Below are 19540 nucleotides of genomic sequence, written 5' to 3'. Positions count from 1 at the left end.
TCTTATAATCTTAAGTATTTAAACACTTATTTTTCAGTAGGTTAGGATATCTGGAAACCTTCATAAATATTGTATAAAGAAAACAATTCTTCAGTACATAAAAATTAGAGGAACAAGCCATTATTCTGGCCAAGGGCTTCCTACACCTAAATTGGTCCATGAGACATAGGATGCTCTCCGTAACCACACGCTGGCGGACTCTTTGGAGTGATGAAACAAAACGGTACCACCACTTTCCCTAAGTCATCAAAGACACAGAGGAGGACTCAGTGTCTGCCGCTTCTTTAGAGTTTTAAAAGTAGCAAAATTTTCATCTATTTTCCTTTAACTCAAGCTCTCCTTGTCTTCACCATCCATGAACCTCCTCCTTCTAGCAACTGCATAAAAATTTTATTTACTTTATGTTGCTTTTATTTTTTCTTCTTGAGGGTTAAACATCCATAGACTATCTGAAAGGTAATTCTCACCCAAAACCTTCCTACAGATTTGACACTCTTCTCCCATAATTAAGCCTGTTCACCTGAGAACACAGTGTTCAATCTAAGTCCAGCTTCACTGCCTGATATCTGGATGTCATTGACTCACCTTCCTCCTGCTAAAGTCAGGACTGTTATCTGCCAGGAGGATGAAATGAGATGATCCATATACTTGGTTGGGCAATATCTGGCACACAATGCCCGCTATTTTTATTACTCAGAAAATCATTCTATAAGATTCTCTTGCTCTGGATTCAGGCATCACTGGTTTTATCCTCTGTTTTTTCTTTTACCATTAATTTAAAATAGGTATTGAGATACTTTTACATAAGACACCCTTTATAAAACACTTTTAGTGTTTCAGCTGCAATCATGTTGGAGTTTGATTATTTTCCCTGGTACCGCGATAGTTTTCCACCCATACTTCATATTCAATAGTCTGAACATCTATTCATTTTACTGTTCCTTATAAGCAAACCTGCCTACATATTTTCATTCCACTATGAATCCAGATTACATCTGCTACTAAATGAGATCCATTTTAGTTACCCTGTGTGCTGCCTTAATATTATTTGGTGTAGGCCTCAACTTTTTTGGGGGGAAGGGGAATATATTCTTGAATGTGAAAGAAGAAAGAGCAACCTTCTATTCCAAGGCTACCTTTCTCATTCTTAGCTAAAAAAAGTAAAATAACTAACTAAATAATAAAACTTCTAATCACATTCTTAACATACATGTCCCCCTAAAAACACATCCTAAATATCTTTGTACAATTCACAAAAAATTTCTCTGAATATTTTATTCAACAGAAATTAAAGTAACAACCTTCACAGTAGAATCTAGGAGACATGCTGTGAAATTGCTCTGGTTTCATTTATCAGTCTCATGATACTATTAAAAAATAAAACAAAATTGAAATAACCAGCAACACTTTCCAAACAGTAGGCTGTTTCCTGTCATCTCCATTAAAAAATATCAAGAAATGATATCTCTTCATCAGTTTTAATAGTCATATCTGTGAAGCAAAGGACAGTGTATCAATAGTTGACTTGTGGGAAAAGAGAAAACATGAAATATCAAAGCAGGGTGCCTGCCATCTTCGACGCTCGGCTCCTGCTCCCATCGCTAGCGGGTGTGCTTATCGGCAGCTTCTGCAGTCAGTGCCATATCCTACAGGTATTATCCTTGCTGCCTATGAAGACACATTTCACAAGGTTATTTTTTCTTGATTTCACTCCCTTCACCCTCTTTTTTTATAAGTTGACATTTTCTGGGTCACTATCAATTATCAATGAGCTAAATGTACAAGTATCTCAGGGGCCAGCTCCCAAGTCCCTGAGATGCTCGGCTCAGGTGTTTCTGGACTGGGAATTTTTTTCTTTTTCTTTCTTTTCTTTAATTTTGCATGATTCTGTCAGTCCTAAATCGTGCAAGTTCATGTCCTACTCACAGCAGCAAATTCACGGTATGTTAAACTTGGAGGGGACCTGAGATGTCAGCCATCTCCGCTGCTTTCCCTCAAGCATAGCCACCAGATAGAACTGCAGTGAACTTGAACATCCCCGGGTTTGGGTGTCAGTGTGTAAGACAGTACATTCCACTTTAGTGCAGATCAAAATGTCAACAGGTGTTTCTCACCATCAGTCAACATGTGAACTTTGCATCCTTCCTACACTCCTCTCTATGACAACACACTTCCGAAGTGGCCTTGAAGTCCCCCTCCCTGAGGGTCGCCTTTCACATTCCTCTATGGAAAGGACCGTCTTGGCGTGGCTTCCTTCCAAGGCCAGGCATATAACATCAGCACAAGAAGTGTGGGCTGCATGGATTGGGAAAGCCTGCGGACACTGCACGTTCCACCAAAAGCACCCTATGTCCTCAAAATGCAGTGACCACGCTGGCCAATTCCCTTGCAGTTTGTGCTTCTGAACCTACCAGGCATTCCATTAAAAATGCGTGGTGGACACTGAGGTCAGCCATGAAAATGGGGGGCGGGCAATTCAAACAAAGTGGGCTGTGGTCAAGACAAGCGTGTCACCCCCGTTCTAACAAGCTCTGCTGTCCAGTTGGCTTTGGGATGCACTAAATAAATCAAGAATATATTTAAAGAAGCTCAGGAATCTAAACGCCAGTGCTAAAAGAAGGCACAGACAATGAATGTTCCTCCCCACGCTCTCCAGGGTCGTCGGGAAAACTGGTGAGAAATGAGGTATGCGGTGCTGGCCTCACATGCAGCACGTGGATTAGGAAAGGCGGGTCCTCTGCCAAGCCAGCCGAGCCTCCTCCTTCCCTTCCTGCCAGCAGGTCCCTGCAGAGCACCCTGTGCCTGGCATCACAGCCCCCACCTCTGTCCTTGTCCTGGGGAAGGGCCTGACTTGCGGTTCACAATAAAACACATGGCTTCTCATGGCCCTGTCTTAGGAGTAGCTACCTGTTAGTTACACTTGAAAACCATAAAACCCACAGGAAGTAATCAGTAATTTTAGGACTTATCCATAATTAAGTAGAAGGGGAGGTTTTAGGCCAGAAGGGCCTGAAGTTACATGACTACGAAGTAGCCAATATACAAAGCCAACCTTGCGTATGTGACATTGAACTTATTAGACAGTTAAGCAAGTCTTAAATTTACTCAACATGGTGGGAATCACTGGGAGTTAGGCCTATTGGGTCTTAGTGCCTGTTTGGGCATCATCCCTGCCCCACACTGTTGTAGCACCCACCCCTGCCAACCCTCCTCCAGGGGCACCACACTGACATCGGACCAAATGCTTGTCATTTTCCTCTCCTTCCCGCAATCTAAATTAATTTATTCTCAAACCAATTCTTACAAAATGTTGCCAATATAAATAATTCATGATAAATTTGGTAATGGTTGAACAGTGCTCAATACCTGTTTTCTTCCCCCAAATATATGTATGTTAGCAGGGAACATCAAGGAAAAAACAACTTAGCTCAAAGAATAAATTTCTAATGAGTCAAAACCTGACTGTGGAGAACCCTGGTCCTGACTTATTTTAGTTACTAACACCTAACTGACATCGACTGGAAATTAACCATTCGGTGACCATGCCTGGGGAATGCAGAAACCAGCAAGGCAGGCTCAGAATTCTTACTCTGCCTAAAGCAACTAAAATTCAAAGTCACAGAGCCTTACAGTCGGTGACAGAGCTCATTCCTGTGGTTCCCTGATGCAACTAAAATTAAATAATGAATATAGAGCACCCCTTTCCCCCATGCTGAGCCAGGGACCCCAGAAGAGAGGTAGGGGATGAAGGTGAACTCCTTTTGGTATTCAATTTAGGATCTCTTCCAGCCCATTTTAAATGAAACACACGTCTGTGGTGTTTGTTTCTTCCCACCTGTGATGATTATGTTGCCTTTATAGTTGAAAGCGCATGAGAAGATTTCATCTGTGTGCCCCCGGAGCACCTGGAGGCACTGGCCAGTCTGAGCATCCCAGATTCTCGCTGTTTTGTCAGAGCTTCCTGTTAGAAGATGGTTCCCTTGGGGGTTGAAAGAAATCTACAAAAGAGAAAGAAAAAACCATGACAGGTTTGTGTAAAGATTCCCAACAAATTTAATCAGCAAAAAGGGGACATCACTAAGCACCTGTCACCTTCCCAGCCTGGTACTTATTCTTACACAGAACAGTTCCTTCATGATGGGAAAAATATTGCAGGGACAAATACATGCAAATTGAAATCTAGACAGAAACGTTAATTGCATTACCCCCCCCCCACACACACACACACACAATTCTAAGGTCAAAGACCAAAGCACCTTTATAGTTTGAATACTCCCCACCCACTTCTTTCAAAAGACTGGTGATGCCTTCTCCATGCAAACAAAGACACAGGGCCCTGCTGTGGCTGAGAACCCATCAGGCTCCTTTATACCCAAACCTCTAAGCTGCCTCTGCAACCCAACTTTCTGGGGTCAAAAGCACACAGTCTGTCACAGAATAAGCAAATATCAGGGCCTGCAAGAGAGGACGTTCTAACTATTGCTACTCAAAGTGCAGCACTTTCCATAAACACGTTCTAAGTGTCTCCCATGTGCCAGGCATCATCTAATGGTACCTGAGCAGCAGTCAAAGAGAACTTGTGGTCTTCCATTCCTTTTGGTACCATGTTCATAACATTCTCTAAATCATCAGAAGGCAATGATTGGTGCCACCTCCTCCATGACTGAAGGTGTGATAAAGGCAAAGCCATGTCTTGTTTTCATCACTGTCACCAATGCAGAGAGCAACGCCTAGCACAGCGGAAGCTCTCAAAAAGCATTTGCTGAATGAATGAATGAATGAATGAATGAATATGACCTTAGTTTGATACTCCATAGAAATGCCCTTACTGGGTGGCAATTCAAGAAGCAATATATCACTTAAGTATAAAATGCAACAATGTAGAATCTTAGAACTCTTTATAGTCAGACTCAGGCAAAAATAGATGTGCAATTATTGAGTGGGGCATGCCAACCATGTCAATAGCTATCAAGCCAGACATTCAGAAATATGACCCAGCTCTCTCCTCAGCCTATCTCCCATGTCCACACTTGCCTTATATCTCTTCTTGCCAGCCCCTGAAGCTTCCCAGCCTGTCAAGAGAATGTGCTCTGCACTTCCATGGAGACCAGACCTGCCAGGCTCACAATGACCACCAGCAGAAGGTGAGGGTGCAGGAGGGGAGAGAGCATGGTAGGGTTGGTTCTGGTGTCCAGGTGGAGCCTTCAGAGACTAGAAACCATCAAGCTGATATTTTACAAGGAAGGAGAAAATCTGACCTGAGATCAAGGAATTGGGCTAGGAGGTGAGAGTCACCAAGTCCCAGCTTTCTCTAGAAATATTTGAGGACACATCTAAACCTCAGATCACAGACTGTATGGCCCTGCTCTGTGAATAAGCTTTTGGGAGAAGTTAATACAAAATTCTTAACTACAACCTTGAAGTTTCAACATAGGTCATTTTAAACTTTGTTGAGTTAAATATTTCCATGAAATACTTCCTCAACTGCACCTAATTTACAGAATACTTGATACTTTCTTTGCACAATATAACCTTGTGTGTCTAGCAGAACCAGGAAAATCACTTCATAAGCTTCATAAATAACTTTAATAAGCATTTTCATCTAGCTAAATCTTTGCTGATGGCTGAGAAAAACACTTTTATAGTTTATGAAAAATTTTAGAAATAATTTATTACACTGAGTTTGAGGACACACTTAAAAATAATGTCCTTAGGTACCTAGTTTCTAAAAAGAATGAGATCATTGGACAAACCTTAGTAGCTTAGTGCCAATACTTACACTAAACATGCTATTTTTTTTTAAGTAAATAAATTGCTCCAAATGAGAAAGCAACTCACCTTTGAAATCTCACCTTCATGACCTTCCAATTTAGTAATGCATTTTCTGGTGGCTGCACTGAAAACTCTTGCTGTTCCTTTTTGAGAGGAGTGGGGATACATACATAAATTCACCTGAAATACAGAACTTTGAACCACATGCCTTGAATGATCTAACCACTTATCACTCTGACACACAGCTGCCTGCTAGGTTTGTCTTCTGTGATGAGAGCCAGCCACTCAAATGCAAGCTGGTCCCACTGTGGGTAAGAGAGTGTGAGGAGTGCCTTGTTAGCACTGAGCTTATCACAAGAGATGATGGGTTCCAAGGTAGAAAAGCAAAGAGGCAACAATTCAGATTGGAAAAAAAAATATTTTAAAGGGAGAAAGAGGGAATGAAAACAAGTCTTGAGGGGCCAGGGATGAAATAAGCAGAAGGCCTACTATCATACACCAAATATGAGTCTAAGGTCACAGAAGGCACGAGCAGCCACTCTAAGAAGAAACAGTCGCTGCCACTCAATGAACAAAGAACAGTTACTTGAAACCCTTTTCAACAGAAAGACCTAACAGAATGGTTTGCTCCCTGTTGTGTCCCCAGTGCCTAGAAGTGCCACTCAATAAATAGATGCAGTGTGGATGGATGAATGGATGGATGGATGGATGGATGGATGGATGGATAAATAGAAGAAAAAGTATGGTTTTTTTTTTAGAATTAAAAAGTAGAGGAGTAAAATAAGCATAGAAGAGAGAAAAAATAGCAGTAATGTCATTGTTGTCAGAAAAAAAGTTAACATTTGTCAGGCCAGGAGAAGGATACTTTCTTGTCGCAAATTACAGCATTACATAGAGTAAAATTAGCAAAAATAGGGTGTTTTGGACACAATTTTCATTCAGAGAAGAGCAAAATGTCTTAATTTTTTATTTACCTTTCTGACAATGTCAACTCAGGAGGAAGTAGACAAAATGATGAAAAATTGCTATTTTAGAATTAATATAATCTAAAATAATAAAAGTGTAATATGCTAATTAGACCAAACAGCTGAACGAACTTCCAGGCGTCATTCCGGATGTCCTTCTGGATGAAGCCACGGTGGCAGGGCTGAGACAGAGGTGGTTAGGGGCGATCAGGCAGGCAGGTGAGCAGTTAGAGGCAATCAGGCAGGCATGCAGAGTGGTTAGGGGGTGATCAGGCAGGCAGGCAGAGTGGTTAGGAGCCAGTGGTCCCAGATTGTGAGAGGGATGTCCAACTGCCGGTTTAGGCCTGATCCTGCCTAAACCAGCAGTCAGACATCCCCCAAGGGGTCCAGGATTGCAAGGGGGTGCAGGCCAGGCTGAGAGACACCGCCCCCCACCCCGTGCATGGATTTTGTGCACCGGGCCTCTAGTCCTATATAATAAAAGCCTAATATGCTAAGTGTCCTGTTGAACAGTTGACTGTTCGACCAGATGCACACTGACCACCAGGAAGCAGATGCTTCTATCACTAGGTTAGCTTGCTGCTGGGGTCCGGCCAATTGGGACTGGGCAAGATGAGCCAGACACATCCTGGAGCCCTCCCTCAGTCCCTTCCCAGCCAGCCAACCTCCTGCGGTCCCTCCCTGGTTGGCCGGCCCCGATCAGCCCTGATCATGCACCGGTGGGGTCCCTCAGCCTGGCCTGTGCCCTCTCGCAGTTCGGGACCCACCAGGGGATGTCAGAGAACTGGTTTCGGCCCAATCCTCACAGGCCAGGGCAAGGGACCCCACTGGTGCATGAATCCGTGCATTGGGCCTCTAGTTAAAATATAAAACTTGCTCCTTAGTGGGACATTTCAAATGCCTTAAAGGAAAGTGGTCAACTTGTTTTAAGAGTTTATTAATAATAAAAAAAGGAATATACTACATAGTGCAATACTCTAAATTAGCACAAAAGCATTTTTAATCTTCAGAAAACACAGAAATAAGATAGTCTGAAACCTTAATTTTTTAAACAAAAAAAAAAAGATAGAAATATGAGTAAGATAAAAAAAATTAAGCCTTCAGCATAATTTCAAAGAAGAAGGAAAGGATAATATAGAGGAACAGATGTAGCTGCCCAGGTAACTCATTGTGTTGACAGATTCCATTTTAAGAAGGAAATAAGGAGGAGAATCGAAGATGGCGGCATAGGTAAACACCGGAGACTGTTGCCGCAAACAACCACTTCAAAAATACAACTAAAAGACGGAACGGACATCAACCAGAACCACAGGAAGGCTGGCCGAGGAGAGACTCTTCAACTAGAAGGAAAAACAACAGCATTCCGAGGCTCAGAGGAGGCGCAGTGTGGAAAATTTAAAGGTACGGTGGTGCGCGCGCAAAGCAGGCTGGTGGCTGAGGGCGCGGTTGTCATTTTCAATCAGGAGGGAGTCTCAGACTCTGGGCTACAGATCCGGGCGAGTCTCTAGGGACCCAGACTCAAACGGGAGAAGCTGGACTGTCTGGCTACGGTCCCTCCGAGGTTTGCAGCGGTTGCTGGGACAGAGAGGCAGAGCCTCTGGGGACGGACTGAGAGCAGCCATAATTGCACCCTCTGCCCGCCCTGTTGAGCCTGTGCGACCCGCCCCGCCCAAGCCCGGCGCAGAGCCATTTGCTGGATCGCATCAGGCAAAGGCTAGATTAGCACCTCCCCAGAGGACAGAAGTTTTCCCACAGTTGATTCTCACAGCCAGTCGGCCTGGTGGTCAAATCCCTCTAGTATTAACTACAACAATTAAGGCTTAACTAGAACAAGACTGTGCACAAAGACCACAAGGGGGTGCACCAAGAAAGCATAAAAGATGCGGAGACAAAAAAGCATGACAGAAATGGAGGATATGGAGCTAAAAATCGCAATTTTGAGGGCTTGCAATAAACTTGAGCAGAGCCTCACGAAAACTAATGAGACCCTCGATGCTATGATAAAGAAACTAGAAAGTAAGCATACACAGACTGAAATAAAGAATATTACACGCAATAGCAGACCAGAGGAGCACAAGAATCAAACCAAAGATTTGAAATACAAAGAAGCAAAAAAACACCCAACTGGAAAAGCAAAATGAAAAAAGAATCCGAAAGTGTGAAGATAGTGTAAGGAGCCTCTGGGACAGCTTCAAGCATACAAAATTATAGGGGTGCCAGAAGATGAGAGACAGCAAGATATTGAAAACCTATTTGAAGAAATAATGGCAGAAAACTTCCCCCACCTGGTGAAAGAAATGGACTTACAGGTCCAAGAAGCACAGAGAACCCCAAACAAAAGGAATCCAAAGAGGACCACACCAAGACACATCATAATTAAAATGCCAAGAGCAAAAGACAAAGAGAGAATCTTAAAAGCAGCAAGAGAAAGAGACTCAATTACCTACAAGGGAATACCCATACGACTGTCAGCTGATTTCTCAACAGAAACTTTGCAGGTCAGAAGGGAATGGCAAGAAATATTCAAAGTGCTGAATACCAAGAACCTACAACCAAGATTACTTTATCCAGCAAAGCTATCATTCAGAATTGAAGGTCAGATAAAGAGCTTCACAGATAAGGAAAAGCTAAAGGAGTTCATCACCACTAAACCAGTATTATACGAAATACTGAAAGGTATCCTTTAAGAAGAGGAAGAAGAAAAAGGTAAAGATACAAATTGTGAACAACAAACATGCATCTATCAACAAGTGAATCTAAGAATCAAGTGAATAAATAATCTGATGTACAGAATGAACTGGTGATTATAATGAATCAGGGACATAGAAAGGGAATGGACTGACTATTCTTGGGGGGATGGGAGGGGAATGGGAGATGCGGGAAGAGACTGGACAAAAATCGTGCACCTATGGATGAGGACAGTGGGTGGGGAGTGAGGGCGGAGGGTGGGGCGGGAACTGGAAGGAGGGGAGTTGTGGGGGGGAAAAGAGAGGAACAAATGTAATCTGAACAATAAAGATTTAATTAAAAAAAGAAAAAGAAGGAAATAAGGAGCAAAGACCAGAGATAAATAAAGAAATTGGTCTAAACATCAATACTTTTCAAGAAGCACAAATGAAAAGAGGTTTACAAAACACACCAAAAAAAAAAAAATAATAAGTAATGTCTTATCAAACAAGAATGGAATCACTGCTAGGGAAAAGAGCAGATCATAGAAAAAAACAAAACAGGAAGAATCAAACTTGTATTTTATTCTCATCCATCCTAAACCCTTAGCCCTGCTTGTTTCCTGCCCCCCATAGCACTGACCAACTCCTAACATCCTGTACAATCTAACATCCTTTTTAATCTAACATTCCACATAAAACGTACGTATGGCATTGGTAATTGTCTCCTCCTCCAGGAAGACAGGGGTTTCTGTCTCTCTTTTTCACTGATGATACCCTTTTTTCCTAAAACATAGGTATTCCTGGCCCAAAGTAGGCTATATATATGTGTATGTACATATACACACACACACACATTATATTGAAGAAATTGTTTGTATAAATGAGGATGATATTTAAAATGAAAAGGGCAGATTAATTACAGTTGAAAGATGATTTTTAAAAGCCAAGATCTGTGAGAAAATGAAAAAATAGTTACTTTAAAAAATAAAATTGTCCAGATTCAGAGGGTTTACATTCCAGGATATAAAAACAACTTGTATGTATAGTCAAAGAATTACCTTTGAAAAGCCCCAGTAAGAGAACAAGTATGCAAATGCAATTTTAAAAGGGAGACAATGATGAAATAAAAACTGGGTAGTTAAAATGAACCACCAGCAAAATAATATAATGGCATATGTGATCAACAGGGAAATGACATAGATGTTTTATAGTGTCATATGTGGTCTACGTGAAGTTGAGGCACATCGTGTAGCACCAGCCTATGTTTATCAATAAGAAACACAGACATAGTATAGAATCATAGTGGTTCTCGTGAACATGATGTATAGCAGAGCATTATATATGTTTATCACGAAGGTTTGCTAAACATAGTGGAGCAGCACATGTGGTCATAAAGGAAATAATGCAGATTTATTGTAGAACCATGGATGGTGGTCAAGTTGCTGAGGTTGACATTGTGTAGCATAGTGCATGGACATCAGGGAGATGACCCAGAATGTACCATTATATATCATTATTAAAGAGATGATGAAGACCTAGTATAAAATCTAAGTGGTTGTCAAGGAGGTGATGCAGACATTGCATAGCATTACATGTGGTTTTCAAGGATATGATACAGGCATAATGTAGTAATATACAATGACATCATAGGGATGAAGCAGAATACAGTTTCTATCATAGCTGGTCATCAGGGGGATGACCTACAGTGTAGAATCACTCTTATTTATCAAATAAAGCATAAGTCCCTCCATAAGTTACATGTATGAACAGATGACCTACCATCAGCTGAAGCAGTTGCAATAAGCTTTCCAGTGTAATCAAAACAACAGTCGAGTATTTCATCATCATGGCCTGTTAATGTTGCCATACATTTTCCACTTGTAGCATCCCACAACTGCAATTAGGAGGAGGAGAAGGAGGAAGAGGAGGAGGAGGAGGAGGAAGAAGAGGAGGAGGAGGAGGAAGAGGAGGAGGAGGAGGAAGAGGAGGAGGAGGAGGAAGAGGAGAAGGAGAAGGAGAAGGAGAAGGATGAGGAGGGGGAGGAGGGGGAGGAGGGGGAGGAGGGGGAGGAGGGGGAGGAGGGGGAGGAGGGGGAGGAGGGGGAGGGGGAGGGGGAAGGGGAAGGGGAAGGAGAAGGAGAAGGAGAAGGAGAAGGAGAAGGAGAAGGAGAAGGAGAAGGAGAAGAAGGAGAAGGAGAAGGAGTCAACGACTGTGACTTTTGGTCCAAAATTTAAAGATGGCCAGAAGTAGTCTTTATGTCATTCTTATGGCTGGTGAAATAACTGTGCCAAAATCATGTGTATGATTTTTACATGTTCTATTCATTTTACCTTGATTCTGACAAGCAACCACAGCCAACCACCTAACAAGGCACACTTTGGACACAGAGGGGACCAAATGCAGACACTGAGATCGGGCAGTGCAAATCTGGTACCACGTTAGGAAAAATCTCCAAGTGCGCACTTCACTGGTTGGAGTGGAAGCTTGTGTCCTCTTTTCATAAGAAAGGTGTCAATGTCAAGAAGTTTGATCTAAAACTACAATGCCAGGAAATGTAAAGTTCATTAAGATTATAATACATTTATAATAATCAAATAATAATTCCAAAGTATAAGCTCTTAGTAACAGAACCTTAAAGTCAGACACTGGTTGAAACTTCTTGAGCTTCACTCTAATCAATGTTTAATCAATGAATAGAGGGACATTAAGCAAAAAGAATGTACCTTTTAAAAATAAAAACTCTTAATACATTTGAATCCATTGCTATTGTCTTACTACATCAGAATTCCTCTAAACTTGAAGGATCAAAAACTTGAAATTAAAAACTTATCAATTATCTACACTAATAAAAGACAAACATGCAAATTGACCATACCTTTGCTACACCTTAAGCCACGCCCACCAGCCAATCAGAGCAACTATATGCAAATTAACCCAACCAAGATGGTGGGTTATAGAAGGTAAATAAATCCCAGAATAAAAAAAAGAAAAGAAAAAAAGGAGAGGCTGGGAGCTTCTGTAGCCAGGGAGGCTTGGCCAGCCTGAAAACAGTCCTCAGCCCCTCACCCAGACTGGCCAGGTACCCCAGTGGGGACCCCCACCCTGAAGGGGTGTGACCTGCCTGCAAACAGCCATCAGCCCCTCACCCAGGCTGGCCAGGCACCCCAGCGGGACCCCCACCCTCATCCAGGACACCCTTCAGGGCAAACCAGCCAGCCCCCATCCGTGCACCAGGCCTCTATCCTATATAATAAAAGGGTAATATGCAAATTGACCCTAACAGCAGAACAACTGGGAATGACTGGTCACTATGACACACACTGACCACCAGGGACCAGATGCTCAATGCAGGAGCTGCCCCCTGGTGGTCAGTGTGCTCCCACAGGGGGAGCTCTGCTCAGCCACAAGCCAGACTGACGGCTGCCAGTACAGTGGTGGTGGTGGGAGCCTCTCCTGCCTCCTCAGCAGTGCTAAGGATGTCTGACTGCAGCTTAGGCCTGCTCCCCACTGGCAAGTGGACATCCCCCGAGGGCTCCCGGGCTGCCAGAGGGATATCTGACTGCCAGCTTAGGCCCAATCCCCCAGGGAGCTAGCCTAAGCCAGCAGGTGATCATCCCCCGAGGGGTCCCAGACTGCGAGAGGGTACAGGCCGGGCTGAGAGGACCTTCCCCGCCCCCCCCCCCCCCCCCCTAGTGCACAAATTTTTTTGCACCTGGCCTCTAGTTATTTATAAATTAATATCTTAATTTTATAACACCTTCAAAATTTGTTAATGTTTCAATGAATCTCTGACACAGCAAAAAAGCAGACATGAGAATTATAAACCAAGGTATTTCTTGAGCTCACCATGCATGTTTTATCCATAGAGCCAGTCAATATCATAGAGCAATCCCAGTTGAATAAGGCACTGCTAATCTCGGCACAATGCCCAATTAGGTTGCACACCTTCCTGCAAAATGGAAATGATTCAAAGATGCCTGATGTCAGCATATGTGCGCAATTAATGATGGCAAACCTATTGACATAAGATATAAATTCCAGTTTTTACAAAATAAAGTCTTTGATGACAAAACAAAGATGGCTCTACTAAAGCTCAAAAGTCAACTACTAATTTCATTTCAACAAAAAATATACTTAAATTTTAAACCATCAAAGATAGCAATATTATTTAAGATAAGACCAGAAAGGCATGGGTAAAAAAATAAAGGTAGCCTGACATTCTGGAAGTGTTCTTACACCAGATGAGTGAAGCCCTGAAACCACCTGTCAGTGTCTGCAGGGCCCCTCCTGCTCTCTCTTGTAGACTCCACCCTGGGTATCCTTGATGATTAACCCTATAAAAACACAGGCAAGTCTCAAGAGTGGAGTTTTATAACACAAATAGGCTAATTTAGTTAACTTCTTAGCAACTAGAGCCAAAAATGATTAGGAAGGAAATTGAAGTTCTGGTACCAAATTAAATTTAGGAAATTAGATGTGATTTTATTTACTCATGATATCCATGCCTACCATAATGACAAGCCATTGAAATTTGATTACTCGTACAAAGGATAAATAATAGCTATATAGCCAGGCTATTACTAACATTCTCCTTTTATGTTGCTAATTGACATTTTTTATCAGAATTCTGAGAAATGACATTATTTTTGTGGATCAAAAATATGGTTAAAGAATGAAATACATAAGTGTATCTTATTCTTATAGAGTCTGGAACACAGTTAATATATTTAAGATTAAACTAATAAATAACAAAGATTTGTTTTCTTAACCCTCTGATCCAGATGAAAAAATTCTTAAAAATTAAGCATACTGGTTCTGGCTGGGTAACTCTCTTAGTTAGAGTATTGTCCTGATACGCCAAGGTTGTAGGTTTGCTTCCCGGTCAGGGCACATACAAGAATCAACAAATGAATGCATAAGTAACTGAAATAACAAATCATTTTCTTTCTCTCTCTCTCTCTCTCTCTCAAAGAAAAATCAAGCAATAATTTTTAAAATATATATATATAGACTACCTTCCAGTCTCAGTGTCCCACACTACAGCTGTGTGATCAAAAGACCCCGTGATGATTCTGTCTCCTGAGGTGTTAAAGGACAAGGAGATGATTTCAGCTGAATGTCCCTAAGAGAGAGCAGACACCGGCATGCATACTTTTAGATAAGCAAGTACTAGAAATGCACAATATTAGCACCTAAAAGAAAATGCCAGAAAAGACAAAGCTATACATATAGAGGGGGAAACGATTAGTGGCCCACTGGGGTAGGAATGGGAAGTGAGTACAAATGGGCATGAGGTAGCTTTTGGGGGTGATGGAAATGTCCTAAAACTATATTTGGGTGATGACTACACGCTTCTTTAGGTTTACTAAGAATGGACAGACACTTAAAGCAACTCCATTTTCACTCAATAAAGTTGTTTGCTTGCTTGCTTGTTTGGTTTTGAAAGGAAGAGGGCAGGTTTTGGGAAATCAGAGGGCTATATGCTTCATGGGCTAATAATAGGTGATGAGTAAAAGAAAAAAGCTTGTGAAGTTAATAACTTTTAAAAAAGAAATTTCTATGATGATTTAATATGAATTGATCGATAATTATGGGGCCTTTGGCCTGACTTTCACCTGGTGACAGTCTAGGTCCAAGGACTCAAACTGAGACGATGAGAAAAGCCCCTCTCGGCAGTAGATTCTGCTGGGAGAAGATCCCTCGTTTTCCTAATTATTTTAGTACATTCACATAATTACTTTTTAAAATAATATGAAAGTTCATTTACAAATTAAATTTCTGGTTCATCCCACATAACAAAAATCAAATGTAGCTAAACATTAAAATTCTGAACACGCAAAACAAGTGTGTTCTTCTCTGGCAGGAGCTGGGTGTGCAGAGCAGGGCTCATCCCTTCAAATGTTTGGAAGGGAGAGGCAAAGACCGGCAGAAATGATGAGAACGAAGACCAGAAAAATAATACTTATGTTAATAAGGCCAGGCACTCTGAGTTGAGAAAGAAAAACTCTTGGTGTTAGTTAAAAACAGTGTTGTTGTTTTTTTCTCTCTTATTTAAGTCCATGTTTGTTTGTCTTTTACTTTTTTTAAGAAAAAACTCTCCTAGGAAAGGGACCCTATATTTTTAGCACATCTATAATTTGAAAGGATGAGAAAACTGGATTTGCTTTTATCCAGTTGTTCCTACTAATTGCCGTAGACAGCCGCCTTATTTTTGTTGGGTAGTTTCGGGTCCATGGAAAGGAGTGGAGGATAGCAGGTGACGCGACTGTGGTGATGACAAAGAGGGGCCCCTGTGCAGACACACCACCAGCATTCACTCTGGGAAGAGCCCCTGGGCCTGCTCCCCTCCTGCCGCTTGCCTCTTGTCATTTTGGACTTTGTGATACAGAAGGTTGGAGGGTCGTGGAGAAGCATGCTAACTAACAGTCATTCCTTTGAGAAACTTGCTAGAAAGTTTCCCAGTTCTGCCTTTTCCTAAAAGTGCCAGCCTCCACCTACTTTGCTTTTAGCCAAATAGATGGCAATTGTTTTAAGCTATAATAGGTGTGGCTTCTAGGCTGAAGTGAGTCAAAATAAACCTGGTTTCCCCAGTACATCAGTCAAGTCTCAGAGAACAGCCATCACCTTCTCTAGAAGATTCGCTACTGATACACCAATGAGAACACTCTCTCGCTCCGGTCTAAAAATCATTGTCTACTTAGAGCTAATTTTGTAGACAAATAAAAATAAAAACAAACACAAACTATGGACTTCTCCTAAAGAATGGTGATGAAAATGGGAAACTCTAAAAGGTATTATTAACACTGATAACATACGGTTAAAGTGAATACTTCCTCTCCATTCTGAATGTCCCACAGTTTGGCCATTGTGTCCATACTTCCCGTAGCCACCAATGTGCTTTGAGGATTGAATGATAAACACACCTGCATTACATGAAATGAAAAGGGTTTTAGAAATATAGCATTTTACATTGTTAATTTTATAAAGAAAAGCTTCAAGATGAATTTTGATAAATATAAATACATTTTACACCTAAAATAAGCACCTTGTTTATTTTTACTAAAACTATCACTTGTTTCATAGGGTGCCAGTTATCTCACTAATTGCTTTTAAGATGTATCAAAGAATTGCTGCTGGGGTCTGGCCAATCAGACTGAGCATGATTGGCCAAGGGCAAAGGCACACTAAAGTAAAAGCTGTTTAGAGTATCAGACTATTTATACAAATTTGAGTTCTAATGACAGTCTAAATATTTTACATGATATAGAAAATTATTTTGAAAACTATCATAAGAATTTCATAAAGAACTAATTAAGTCAGTTCTTTAAAGAAATATAAATGAAAAAAAGAAAAGAAGGAAGGAAGGAAGGAAGGAAGGAAGGAAGGAAGGAAGGAAGGAAGGAAGGAAGGAAGGAAGGGAAGGAAGGAAGAAATGAAAAAGAGAAAATCAGTTTGACTACTGTACTCATGTACTTCTTATATAATGTGTCTACTTAGTCAATTCAGGAATCTACAAGATACTAAAATTAGAGTAGTTTGTAAATTATATCAATGCCACTACACAAAATTTATAGAGAATAAAAATACTGGTTAGAATTGTTTAATTAATTATAAAGATAGAACCACCACTTTTATAATGTAATATTAAAAAGAAATAGTAATATGTGTCAGTGCAGGTTCATTATTTGTAAACAATGTACCACTCCTGTGCAAGATATTAATAATGGGACAAGCTATTTGCATGGGGGTGGGGGAAGGGAAGAGGACTGGGAGTATATGTGAAATCTCTCTACCTTCCTCTCAATTTTGCTATGAATCTAAACTGCTCTAAAAAAATGAAATCTATCAAAAGAAAAGAAAGGAAACATAAAGCAAAACAAAGAACAAGAACATGAAAAATAATAAAATAAATGTACTCACTATTTCTGCTGTATGACCCCTGAAGGTATGGTAACATTTTCCCGTCTCTACACTCCACAGCTTACAAGTCTTATCAAAGGACCCAGTGGCAATTTTGTCACTAGGATAAAAATAAATAAATAAATATGCCGATTTTGAAATTTAATTCAACCACAGTATGTGACACACTGAATTAGGATATTAATACACAACTCTCTACCTACTCAGAAATTTACTTCAATTTTAAAACAAGAAGGAATCCTGTATCTGCTTCACTGGTAAAAGAATAAAGGTCTAATTTTTAATGGCATCAGTTTGTTTCATTTTAAATATTTTACATTAAAGATATATGTTTAGGATTAAAAATACTTTTCAAATTAGTACAATTGTAATAGTGGGGAATTGTAACTCAGCCCACCATTCTTTTGACATTGTTTCTATAAATGCTGGGTCTGACTACTGTGTAGCTTGTAGATAAACAGCATCCTATATAATAAAAGCTTAATATGCTAAGTGTCCAGTCGACCGGTCCGCCGTTCAACCAAAGGGTAATATGCTAATGATATGCTAAGGCTGCTCAACCACTCACTATGATGTGCACTGACCACCAGGGGATAGATGCTCTGACTGGTAAGTTAGCTTGCTGCTGGGGTCCGGCCAATCGGACTGAGCATGATGGGCCAGACATGCCCTGGAGCCCTCCTGCAGTCCCTCCTTGGCTGGCCAGCCTCTCGTGTCCCTCCCCCTCCCTGATTGTGCACTGATGGGGTCCCTCAGCCTGGCCTGTGCCCTCTTGCAATCCTGGACCCCTCAGGGGATATCAGAGAGCCACTTTCAGCCCGATCCCGCAGGCAAGGCCGAAGGACCCCACTGGTGCACGAATTCATGCACCAGGACACTATTGTTTATAAAAGAATCCTAGGAACTAACTTCAGAAGATGCAGACTCTGACTTTCATTCATCCAAGTTCCAGGATAATTGCTGACCTTCAACTGTAAGACCAGGATGGTGCAGAACCAGGATGACAAAGACCACGTGATGCACACCAGAGCTTCACTTGACCATTTTCCAGGTTCTTATTAGAATTGACTCAGTTGGCCTGCACATAGAGAACTTTTCAACCGCCCCCCCAACCTTGATCTTTTTGTTCTGCTTTCCCTCTCCCTCCTTATAAAAACATCTGCCTGCACTGAGATGTGGATATGTGCTTTGGACAAGAGTTCCCCATTTTCTCAGGTGAACAGCACTCGAATAAATCTCTTTCCTTTTTCACCTGCCCCTGTCTCACAAATTTGGCTTTCATGGTGGCATGCAGCCAAACGTACTAGTAGGTTCCAGTTACTCAATGAATATGATAAAAGACTTAGTTTAGAAAATTACTAACAAATGAAAATTAATACTCCTGTATAATAAAAGCATAATATGCTAAATGTCCAACTGATCAGTCGACCACTCAGTTGACTGCTCAACCAGTCGCTATGATGTACACTGACCACCAGGGGGCAGATTCTCCAATCAGTAGGTTAGCTTGCTGCTGGGGTCCAGCCAATCGGGACTGTAGTGAGTGAGCGAATGTGTTTTACCCATAAGGGTTGTTGAATGCGATGGCATACACCACGTTCCTGTGGCCGTCCAGGGTGAAAAGTTCCCCTCCAGATGCGGTGTCCCAGACTTTGCAGGTTCGGTCATAGCTTCCTGTGATGAAGCTAAGACAGGAATATCAATTAATCACAAGGGGAGAAAAGCTGTGTGTTAATAAGACCTTATTTCTTACCTGCAAGATTATAGCCCCATTTCTCATACTTTTTCCATGAAAATCGTGTATGCAGAACAAACAGTTAAAATGGGAGCAATAACTCCTTTGTCTTAATAAGTTCTTTGCCTTCGAAACTTTCCAATTTTATCCCCAAACCATAATCCCCAGGACCCAGAACATGACTGGCACATGAATAAGGGTTCAATAAATATTTGCTTCATATTTAACACTTTTTAACATGACTATTCTACTACAAGAAGTCACTAAATAAAATAAAGAGTAATCCTTGCCAATAACTAACCTTACAATAAAAATAAGTATATTAAATAATGACAATCACTAACATTTTGGGAAATTCTAATATATCTTAATAAATAGCATCATTCTTCTAGTTGGTCAGCCCTTAAAATCTTATTATCATCTTTGATTCCTCAGTTTCTCTCACATCCCACAATCTATTAGTAAATTCTTTTATCCCG

The 19540-nt window shown here is 41.1% G+C and overlaps 1 protein-coding gene across 3 annotated transcripts in view; it reads right to left on the bottom strand.

Annotated features, from left to right (window-relative positions):
- Nucleotides 1-1266: 1266 nt before the first annotated feature.
- The window catches only part of DAW1 (dynein assembly factor with WD repeats 1), a 32720-nt gene continuing 14446 nt past the window's right edge, over nt 1267-19540 (bottom strand). For all 3 annotated transcript variants that reach the window (XM_070423341.1, XM_070423343.1, XM_070423342.1), the window contains 9 exons: nt 18889-19011; nt 17327-17426; nt 16222-16329; nt 14422-14528; nt 13253-13355; nt 11186-11300; nt 5839-5915; nt 3836-3998; nt 1267-1668 (listed from right to left, as the gene is read on the bottom strand). In XM_070423341.1, the coding sequence (XP_070279442.1) occupies nt 1634-1668; nt 3836-3998; nt 5839-5915; nt 11186-11300; nt 13253-13355; nt 14422-14528; nt 16222-16329; nt 17327-17426; nt 18889-19011 (931 nt within the window). In that variant the 3' untranslated portion in view covers nt 1267-1633. The remainder of the gene's footprint in view (nt 1669-3835; nt 3999-5838; nt 5916-11185; nt 11301-13252; nt 13356-14421; nt 14529-16221; nt 16330-17326; nt 17427-18888; nt 19012-19540) is intronic.

The sequence above is a fragment of the Myotis yumanensis genome, unplaced genomic scaffold (genome assembly GCF_028538775.1).
Source record: "Myotis yumanensis isolate MYYU_CA2020_CCGP unplaced genomic scaffold, mMyoYum1.0.hap1 SCAF_8, whole genome shotgun sequence".
NCBI classification, from domain to species: Eukaryota; Metazoa; Chordata; class Mammalia; order Chiroptera; family Vespertilionidae; genus Myotis; species Myotis yumanensis.
This window is presented reverse-complemented; position numbering and strand designations above follow the sequence as displayed.